Source organism: Gossypium hirsutum, chromosome A03 (genome assembly GCF_007990345.1).
Source record: "Gossypium hirsutum isolate 1008001.06 chromosome A03, Gossypium_hirsutum_v2.1, whole genome shotgun sequence".
NCBI lineage: Eukaryota > Viridiplantae > Streptophyta > Magnoliopsida > Malvales > Malvaceae > Gossypium > Gossypium hirsutum.
The window spans coordinates 110,157,156-110,168,361 of NC_053426.1; the positions used below are offsets into that span (position 1 = coordinate 110,157,156).

At 29.9% G+C, this 11,206-nt stretch overlaps 1 protein-coding gene across 1 annotated transcript; it reads left to right on the top strand.

Moving 5' to 3' along the window:
- Positions 1-6,741: 6,741 nt before the first annotated feature.
- On the top strand, positions 6,742-10,062 carry LOC107886989 (uncharacterized). The gene is made up of 4 exons (XM_016811109.2): positions 6,742-8,169; positions 8,600-8,679; positions 9,063-9,327; positions 9,434-10,062. The coding sequence occupies exons 1-4, from the start codon at positions 7,413-7,415 to the stop codon at positions 9,691-9,693; spliced, it is 1,362 nt and encodes a 453-aa protein (XP_016666598.2). The 5' UTR covers positions 6,742-7,412; the 3' UTR covers positions 9,694-10,062.
- The last annotated feature ends 1,144 nt before the right edge of the window (positions 10,063-11,206 follow it).

The following is an 11,206-nucleotide window of genomic DNA, read 5'->3' on the forward strand; positions in this document are numbered from 1 at the left end:
TCAGTTATTCATTAATTTGATTCGAAATCGAGTAATTAATTAAATTAACCAACCTTAATAATTAATATTATGTGTTAGTTTCAACTTTCAAGACTTATATAGTGTTTTTAGTTATGTAGTGTTTCAATACATAAAATTTTGGTTAATTCAGTTAACATTCAATACAAAAACATATATTTCGGTTAATTTCAATATATTTTTTGAACATGTTTTATATTTGTTTTAACTAAAAGATAAAAATATATAAATTCCAGTTAACCGAAATATTGCGCTTCAATTAATATTTTTTTGAAAAATTTTCGATTTGGTTAATAGTTAAAAAATTATACAATTCCATTTAATTAATAACCGAACTGACCTTTTAAACACCCTTACTTTCGAAATAAAAATAAAAATCTTCAAATAACCCTTCCGAGATCCCATATATAAATTAAACTATAGTATTATGTATAACATAAAACATATCAACGTAGGTTATATAAAATAAACAGTCTTAAAATATATATTAAAATATCTAATTTTATAAAAATATACACCATTATAATTAGCTCTTAATAATTGACAAAAAAACAAAAACAAAAAAAAAAATCTTAGCTCATAGTAATTTAAATGTGTGGGCCTTGCGATTTATACTTTTGTCTTTTGGAAAATTCAATTCCACAATTTGACCTTCTTATTCAAGTTAAACAAGTGGTTATACTTGTCTCCCCCCCCCCCCCCACCCCACCCCCCCCCCCCCCCAATTCACATTGTATTTTGTTTCTTCATTTAATTATTCTATCATCCACATTAATTTATAATAAAAAAAGTAACTAATTTATCAATTTTTTAAATAAAAAATAAAATATAATCTAACTCCTAATACTAAAATCTCAATGGTATATTTACCTAGCAGTGTATTATTTTGATTTTGAGAAAAAAAAATTATGCCTACTAGATTTTCACATGTTTATATGTGTTGCAAGAATTTGGAAGTGTGAGCCGTGCTCATAAGTCGTGACATGGTAATCGCTACCATATTATATCAATTGTATTATTTGAAACATATTTTTTTAGTTCTCAACTAATATCAAGTAATTTAAGTTATGTTTTTATTTAAAAAAATTATTCTTTTTACTATTTCAGTGTGTTTCGACCAATATTAGTTTGTATCAACGTGTACCGAATCGTATTGATACAAAATTTTAATATTTTAAATTTAAATTTTATTTTTTATGTTAAAAATTTTAGAAAATTGTATTTTAATTTAAAATATAATTATTAAATTAAGTTATTAGACCTAATTAATATTTTTTTTAAAATTATATTTACATATAAATATATGTACTTGAGATATATTTACACATCTATAAAATATAATATATTAAGAAACTAAATATACGTACATATCAATAAATTCGAAAATATTCTATGGTATTTATATATACCAGTATAAAAAAAGCGTTACGTCCATTGATACCATGTTGATTACTTTAACTTGTAACTCAAGTCGTCAAGCATGAGTCATGCTAGCCACGACCATTCTTATTGAAGCTAGAGGTGTCCATGAATTAGGTCAAGCCGAGCTAAAGCTTGATCCTAATTTTTTTTCAAAATTGAGCCCATTTTCATCTTGACCCAACCTGCCCAAAAACTGTATTTATTATTTAAATTTTAATATAATATTAAATATATTTTTAATTGAGATTTTATTTTATAATATGTTTTTATTATTCAAATTGAATTCAAACCGGGCCAAACTGACACAGCCCATAGACAGATCTAAATGGCACCATCTCAAGACCTTATTTACCAGCACTCAAAGTCAACTTAAATTTGGAATAAATGGGCTTAATAAATAGGCTCGGACTGCAAAGTAGACCATCATATCATGTCTATGAGCCCTAATCTCCTGTTGGGCTCCACTTGTGAAGTGGGTCTTTTAAGCTTCTAGGCTTAGCTTTTAGGTTGAGTTATCACTCATCTCTTCGGCTCCGTCAAAGTTTACTTTCTTTCTTTCTTTCTTTTCTTAAATAATAAAATTCTTTTCACCCCACGTAACCATCTCAGTATTATATGTCCAACTTGATATTAAAAACACTACACAATTTGGACTGAATAAAAGAATGTATAAAAAGAAAAAATATATAAATTATAAGGAAAAATGTAAAAAAAAATTAAAATATATGTTTTCGATTTAATAAGTAATAATAATAATGTCGATCAAGTCATGGTGAATCAATGATTTTTTTTTGTTGATTTCAAGTTCTAGTTCACGTGAAATTGAGTTTCAACAATCTGTTACTCTTATAAAAAAATAAAAATTTTTGTTATAAATATTTTATTATTAAATAGATGTTCATTAAGATCAATATAATTTTTTTAATGAACTGTAACACTCCAATTTTTAGTGGTGTCAGAAATAGTGATTTAGGATCACTAAATCCGACAAGTAAGTTTGAAAATTTAATAAATTAATAATTATGGGTCAAATGTGAATTTAGAAGAATTTTTGAATTAGTGAATTTTGTGATTTAAAAAAAAAGAATTTAATAGGTAAATTGAGTCTAAAACGAGATATCGAGACCTCAAATTTATAAGCCAAGCCATAAATATTTTTATAAATATTTATGGAGTGTTATTGAGTTAGCATTAAAGTTTCGTTAGGAAATTTTAATGTTTGGATAGTCAGTTAATTAAAAATGACTAAATTGAAAATAGTGCAAAATTTGTTAAATTGTGAGTAAATAACTTAAGTATTTAAAAAGAGAGATTTAAATAGCAATTATGCCCAAAGGATAATGGTTGGACGGTTTGGCCGTGAAATAAGCAAGAAAATAATGTGAATAAGGGGCAAAATTGGAAATAGAATAAAAGTTAGTAGTTAAAAATGATGAAATTAAAAAATCTAGACATTTCTTCATCTTTTCTCAGCCAAAAACGCCATAGCAGGTCTCCTATTCTGGTTTTTCATATTTTTACACCATATCAAGAATCCGAAGTGAATCGTGAAAAAGAGAAAATAGCCTATTAGTCCCTAAACTTGTACGACTTTTGCAAATTTACTCAGGTAAGTTCATATGGCTAAATTCAATGTTTTGTTATAAAAATTTCATGAATACTATGGTATGCTATTTCATATGAATGCTATTAAATTGTGATAATTGCGAAATAATATTTGAGAAAAAGTACAAATTAGGTGGAACAATAGATTTGAGTACTTTCGTTCAGTGGCTAAGATGAATTGATGGAAAAGACCATGATTGGACCATGGCAACATGTGATATGTGATTTCCGTATAAGACCGTAGTTGGGCTATGGCATCGGTGTGATATGTGCTTCCATATAAGACAATAACTGGGTTATGACATCAGTGTAATGTGATTATGTGCTTCCATATAAGATTATATATGAGATATGACATCGGTGTGATATGTGATTCTTTATAAGACCATATCTGGGATATGACATCAGTGTGATATGTGATCCGTGTAAGACCATGGTTGGGCTATGGCTTCGGTGTGTGATATGTGATTATGTGCAAGATCATAGTTATATTATGACATTGTGAAAACGAAGTACTCAATTTCGTAACTATTCCCTAAATTGATTAAGAAAAGTAAGCGATAAATGGACCCAAGAGATTGAAATTGATTATTTATTGATATTGAGCTCAATCAAGTAAAATTTGTCATTGATTTTGTGATTGGCAAGAAGAATTAGTGAAATTATATATTGTATAATTGTTATAAGATATTCGGTAAGAATTATTTTCTATGCCCATGAACTTACTAAGTTTACATAAGCTTACTCCTGTGTGTTTAATGTTCTTTGTAGATTGATGTGAAATAAGTGGATCAGATTAACACATCAGGGCATACTATCTAGATTACTTTGGTAAATTTTATTGTGCATCTTAGGTTTATATGGCATGTATAGGGTTTAATTGAAAAGAAGTGAAAGTGTTATAAACTTAGTTATCAACATTTTTCACTAAAATAGGTTTGGACAGCAGTAGTAGTCCAACTTTAAAAATTCACCGAAAATTATGAAAATTGAATTAGAGGTTGGATAAAATATAGAATTAAATTATATTGAGTCTAGTTTTATATAGAAGAAACGGTGTAAGCATAAGAATTTTATTTTATGAGATATTTGAATTTTTGTGAGACAAGGTAGATTGTTTTCAGAATCCCCTGTTCTGATTTGGGAAAATTATTAATAATTATGGGTTATAATTTATATGCTTAAAATCCTTGATGAGTATATTTTTTAAAGAAATAAACAGGAACTTCATCCGAATCCGATATGAGGAGATAATTAATTTTCAGTGGAGAGGGGTCGGAATTGTCAGACAGCGAAACAGGGGAGACTTTAAAGAATAAATTATACTTATTGGCTAGACCAAAAATTCTGAAAATTTTATGGTAAGAAGATATGTGAGTCTAGTTTCAGAAAAAATTAGCGAATCTTAATTTGGAGTTTCGTAGCTCAAGATATAAATAATTTAGTGACTATGACTCAAGTGGACAGTTTCGCTATGAATAGTAAATATCATGAATTATTTGAAAATGTTCTAAAATTTCTGGTAATGCTCCGTAACCCTATTCCAGTGTTTGGTTCGGGTTAGGGATGTTACATGAATGGTCTGTTTTGATTAAAATGGGCTTGAAATAAAAAACAAATACACAACAAATACAGATAGAAAAAGAAGTTCAAACAATAAAGAAACAAGCAAAACACGGTGCAAATCTAGAAGCTTCGTCCAAACCCTTCAGTGACCAGCAAAACTTAAAACGACCAAAAATCATTTCAAGATCTTGCAATCAGAGCCACCAAACAATGGAAGGGAGTTGAGAATTACTTTTAGAGTAACAAAAGTTCTAGACCCAAAACCACGAATAGTAGAGGAGGGCAACTACGGTGGACAATTGAAACAATGGTCTAAATCTGCCATTTCCAGAGCTTGAAACAGAGCATCTTCAACCCAGAAAAAGTCTTCAAATCTTTTCATCCCTTCACCCGTCATCTCACACGCCGCTGCATTCCTTTCTCTCGCAATGAACTCAAAACCACATGCATTAGGACTCTAATATTCATTAGAAGTAGAGTTTTTATATTATTTATATTCTTATTTCTATAAATATACACTTTAGAAAAATATGGTAGATATCCCTATTTATGAATAAAAATACGCTCTCTTTAGATATTTAAATATTTTGATTTTTAAATTCTTGTAATTTGATTAAAATTACGAAAGTGTTATTAACCTACTAGTGTTGATTAAAAGGAAATTTAATAGGTTCTAACTGAGTCTTATTAACCTACTATCGTTTAATGATTGTATTATATCTTTTAAATCAAAATTATAAATACTTTGATTAAAGTGCCGTGATATTTTATAACATATATATGGTATCAAATTTTAGTACAATGTATATCAAATAACTTCCAAGCATCGTATGATTTTACTATTAATTTATAAATGTTATTATGAAAGTAGAATTATTTTTGCATGCTTGAGATAATAGCTAGGGTGATGATAATGTTAAAAATCTTCAAGTATATTTCACTATGATTTATCTTGTTATGGCATATTTATTATAACTGTAGACTAATCATGACAAAAATGTGAACATATAGATTTTGAAATGAAATACATGTATGTTTGCGATGGTTATTATGAAAAAAAATATGTTAGTACTTGCATTATGTCAAATTTTTATATTGAGATGTGAGCTTTATCCATATAAATGTTTAATTGTGAAATATCCACTTTGGATTAGTTTAATGGTTTAAATTAGGCATAATTTTATTAGCCTAATGATTTAAACAGGCATAATAACTTATTTAATCCTCTAATTTTACAAAAAGTCATTTTAGCCTGCCATTTTTTTAGTCATTAAACTTGTATTTTTTTGTGAAATCACCCAAAAATGAACGAAAAATTAATATTTTTTTAACTTTGTCGACATTGCATACACGTAAATGACACGTCAACATTTAATTAATTTTTAGAATTTAAAAATGAAAAAAACCATTTAAAAAAAATAAAAATTATTAATATTATTATAAAAATTATAAAAATATTTAATATTTAATATTTTTTTAATTTTAAAAAATTAGGCGTGATATTTACGTGACAATCCATATGTAAACTACATCAGCCAAGTTAACAATCATTAACTTTTCTATTTATTTTGGGATGATTTGACAAAAAAATAAATTTAAAAACTAAAAGAAATAAACATTTTAACAAAGGGTTAAAATGATGTTTTCTTTTTTAAGTTTAATGGCAAAATAGATTATTTTACGTTTAAAATACATTTAGAATTACAATTTTTAATAACATTTTCATTTAATAGGTAAAAAATAAATAAAAGTATCATTATTACTATAATCCCTACATTTTAAAAAAAATTACTTTCCAAAAACATTTTATAAAATATTAAATACCAATTTAGGTAATAAAAGTAAAACCCTTTGACTTTTACAAAAGATTTAAAGTTAAGTTGAAGTTTCTAGAAATCCATCATCATTATTTAAAAGATAAATATTAAAATTAGATATTAATTTTAATTTAATATATAATTATATATAAATTTATAAATATTTAAAATTTTAATTTTGATTTAATTAAATATATTTTAAAAAATAATATATCAATTTATTTTTATATTAAATAAATATATAATATATAAATATAAAATAGTGTTTTATAATGTTAATTATTTATAAAAGATTGAATTAAATAAAAAATTTACATATAAAATTACATAAAATAAAAGTTGATATATATAATTACAAAAATCGTAGTTGATGTATAATTTGAGGTTTTTCTTCAATCTAATAATAATATTCTTATCTTGTTGTTGTTCCCGGCAGTTTTGCTTATCCATGATATTCGTAATTTGAATTATTCAATATTTGTGTCCATATTGTCATGTTTGGTTAGTTAATTTACTTTTGAAGAAAGCTAAACAGGAGACTCTTGGGATCTTTGATCTTGCCTTTTCTGGATAGATTTCAACAGGCTTTGCTTATTCTGATCTGGGTTTTCTTGTTTAGGCCAAGATTCTTTTTTTATTTTTTATTATTGAGGTAAGTAATTAATCTTTGGGAGTCCCTGGCTATTCATGATACTTATTTGGATTTGTTTCAAGTTTTGGTGAATAATTCTGATCTGGGTTTCTATCTTTTGGATCTCTAGAGTTGGTTCTACTTTCGTTTGAAGCCATTTCATTTTCAAATCTATTCTATCACCCTGTTTCATTGTCTATATTTGAACTTGGATTGATAAAAATATGGGATTTTGCTGTTGAAACTTTACATTTTACCTCCAAGACTCAGTTTTCCTTTGAACAATCTAAAACCCCAGTGGATTCAATAGAATAGTAGAACAATCTTGATTGATCAAATATAGTTAAAAAGCCATGGATTTAGCTCAGGAAGAACCAGCTGGGGATGGGGAAATGGAGGAATTGGTTAGGGTGTCAACTGCTAAAATTCCTAACGGGGAAAATCATCTCCAGAGAACACATTTTCCTGGTATGGTGAGAAAGAAAGCTTATATTTTTGATGGTCTTGGAAATTATTATAACAAAGAGTGGGATCTTGCTGAAGGTAGTGGCCAAGAGTTTTGTTGGTACCATGTAGAACTTCCAAAAGGGAAACAAAAGCTATCTCAATCTGCACAATACCTTATAGATGTTCTTTGTCCACCACTCAAGCTACAGGACATTCTCTCCCTTGTTAGTAATGGACCATTTTGTGGGCATGTTGATGGAGCTCTCGTCTTTCGGGTTAATTCACCTGGTCCTCCCTCTAGTAACTTTACATTTAGGTTAGCTGCAAGGGTTACTAAGAATTCAGTGATTACCATTTCGTTGGGACGTGTTCCTAGATTAGGTTTCTCACCCGTTGGACAATCTCTCCTCTCAGAGATTCCCAGTATTGAAAGTCCATCTTATCATAGAGGAGAGAGGAATGAAGGGAGTGGGATTGTTATTAGGGAGCATGTTCTCGAGTTCTTATTGACTATGAATCACTCCGAGGAAGCTGATAATCCTGTTCCAAAGTCTGTCTCGAACCTTGTTGTTCACATCATCGATACACACATGGATCACCTACAAGATGTTGTTACTAAACTTGAGATGGAGCTGGATTCTGTGGAGCTTGAACTGGATAGAGGTAAATTTCATCCAAGACAATTTTATGTTAATTTGGTTTATAGCTTTTTTAGTGCTATGGAATGAAATAGTTTTGGATTCCATATATGAAATTCATATAACTGGTTTAAAGATGTTCATTAACACTAAATGAGCTTGCGAATATTTGAACTGAAAATGAAAGTGGCTTTGCTTTCATGAACTTTTAGGCCATTGTACTGTTCAAATACTTAGGATCAATACCGTTTATGTGCATTTTCCTTCAAACCACCCGTCCGAGTTCTTGTAACCTCTTTGTCTCTTTGGGTAATATCCAAAGCATTTAGTATAATTGCATTCGTGAGGATGCTTTTCCAATTACTGCACACTTTTTTTTTTTTTCGAAGTTGTATGTTTTATTCTGGCAATGAAGTTTCTGTAGATGAAGTTTAATTATTCTGCTTTAACCTCAGGTGGATTTGCTTTAAAAAAAGAGATGCTAGACGATAGACGGTTCCCCAAAATGCATCTAAATTTGCAACGTCTCCTGCAGGTAATTTCTCTTTCCAACTTCGCTTTTAAATGGCCAAGAGAGCGGAAAACAATCAAGTTGCCTGATGGATGGTTAATTCTTACCTTAGACATTTCCTTTGAGGAATTATTTTAACTCAAAACCTCTATTGAAGAGCAATATAAAAGCCAGAAAGGAACCAGGACATTGTTAGGCTGGACTCAATGAAGTCCCTTTAGCATGTCGTAGCTATTAGATTCTAGAGATTTCACATTTTAAGGTTACCAAAAACCTGGTGATAGCTTGTGTTTGTACTGTATTTTTGCTGATTCATCCATGGGGATGTGATTTGGTTGAAACTCCCACTTATTTTAAAATTACGAGAATTAAACCCTCTTTGCTTTTATCTATTTTCCGAAATGCAGGTGATTGCCCATGGGGAGCAAGTATTTCCTCGAGTGAAGGAAAAATGTTCTTCTAAACATTGGTTTGCAAGTGAAGACATCGGCTCCCTTGAAGAGCTTATTGGACGCTTGAGGAGGCTGAAAGAGAATGTAGGGTTTCTAGCAAATCGTGTGACTGCAATTCAGGCCGGTTTGGATAGCTGGCAGTCTGAGCAAATTAACAGAAAACTCTATTATCTCTCTTTCCTCTCTATAATATTCCTTCCTTTATCCGTCATCACCGGAGGTACCACTTCGATACTTGTTTACCAATACCTCATTATATAAGCTCTTATTTATTGATGTATCTTAGGTAAGCATCATGGAACACTTTGCTTTTTTGTTTATTTCAGTGTTTGGAATGAACGTGGGGGGAGTTCCATGGACTGTGCAAAAGGATCCTGCACTAAAAGATGGTTTCCGCAATGTCATGGGTCTTTGCCTTGCGATGTTGCTTCTGGTATTGCTATGCTTCATTTTCCCTGCCCTTTATTCCCGATTGACTGCCTGGCTTCGGAGGAGGTCTTTGAAAAGAACTTGGTCACATAACCGGAGATCATTCCTCAAGAGAACCATCGGACTTCAAGAAAGAGGCGGTTACCTCAGGATTTGACAGAGTTAAAAGAAATTTGTTTCCCGGGTATTTCTGTTTGCTGCTTCATCGATCACATATGCAAAACTGTACTGTTGGATGCACAAATATTGTTTTCAATAGCATCATTTTAAAAATAGGAATACTATGTTTATCACATCCTCCTATTTAGGCTAGTTGTGACGAAGGCGCTTTGTTAGAGGTGAGTCCTATGCTTTCGTCTGTTTTGTTGTATGTTGTATCATTTTTCCTTTTAAAGGTTCAACTGTGCAGGTGGTTCCATTAAAGTTTGACAGTAGAAACATTGCAATCTCGGTTTCAAGGTAGTTGCAACTCACCAACTCTAATCTGTTTGAGTTCTTGTTTATACATTTGATGGTTTTTCGATTATGCTGTTGTTTGCTTTCGAGTCTCAGCTTTAGCTTTTAGTAAGGAATCGGGAAAAGTCGAGTTTATTATGCTCTGGAAACAGGAACTTGTCTGAATTTTTTAATGTACTACTAGAAACTGCTTAGTGAAAGTGTTGAAAATGAGGTGAAATCATGGTCGAATTTACAAGGTTTTGTAGGCTTTAGGTTCGAGTCTCATCGGTGATTTACAATCCAATGTAAGTTCTCACTAAGACCTACGGCATGCTCCCTAAAACGGGATAACTTTCTGTCACCTAAACATTTCATTTTAGAAATTTGTGGCAGATTTTAGTACCGACTTTTGAAGTGAGAAAAATCTCCTGAAGTGTTGCTTGGTATGCATCAAATATGGAGTATTCCAGTAATGTTTTGAGGGCTTAATAAGCAATTACCACATTTACTGTGCAATTTTCCTTTAAAGAAATGTCAGGTAAATGTTTTTTTTCACCATGTTGTAGCTTCATCCATAATTTTCAGTGTCTTAAAAAAAATCAGTCATTGTTGAGAACGTTTAACAAAAGGAAAAGCATCCAATCCCAATAAATTTTCTTGTCACCTTTCTCCTTTTTGGGAAATAATATCTGTATATAAAACTTGAGATATTGTGAACTAAATCACGAGGTTTATGGTGTGTCATAAGAATGTCATGGGATTTTGAAAATGGTTACATCTTTTTTTTGGGCTTTAATTTGGTAACCTTTTTTAGATTAGAGTTCGTATACTCTGAATTTAACAATTACTCATACATTGAGGGTAGAATTTTTTTTCTTAGTCTTTAAAAGCCCTAAAACTCAAGCCTCGATGTGAGAGCAATTGTCAGTTTAGACCCCAATATGAGAACAATTATCAAATTCAAAGACTAACTTGACAAGAAAAAATTCAAACCCCAATGTGAAAACATTTGTCTAGTTCAGGCTCTAATGTGGGAACATAACTGTCAAGTTTGTACCTCAAACAATAATTTAACACGTTTTGAAAAAAATGAATCTCAATGGGTACCGTCTTATAAACATGACCAAAGGTTATTAATCATAAATGAAAATGTATTATGTATCTGAATTTAGGAATTTAAATAATTATAAAATGATATTTTAAATAGAATATGGGTACTAATTTTTAACTTA

Coding starts and splice junctions, on each gene's coding strand:
- LOC107886989 (XM_016811109.2), top strand. CDS start 7,413: ATGGATTTAGCTCAGGAAGAACCAGCTGGGGATGGGGAAATGGAGGAA. Junction 8,680..9,062: donor ATTTGCAACGTCTCCTGCAG/GTAATTTCTCTT, acceptor TCCGAAATGCAG/GTGATTGCCCATGGGGAGCA. Junction 9,328..9,433: donor TTTATCCGTCATCACCGGAG/GTACCACTTCGA, acceptor TGTTTATTTCAG/TGTTTGGAATGAACGTGGGG.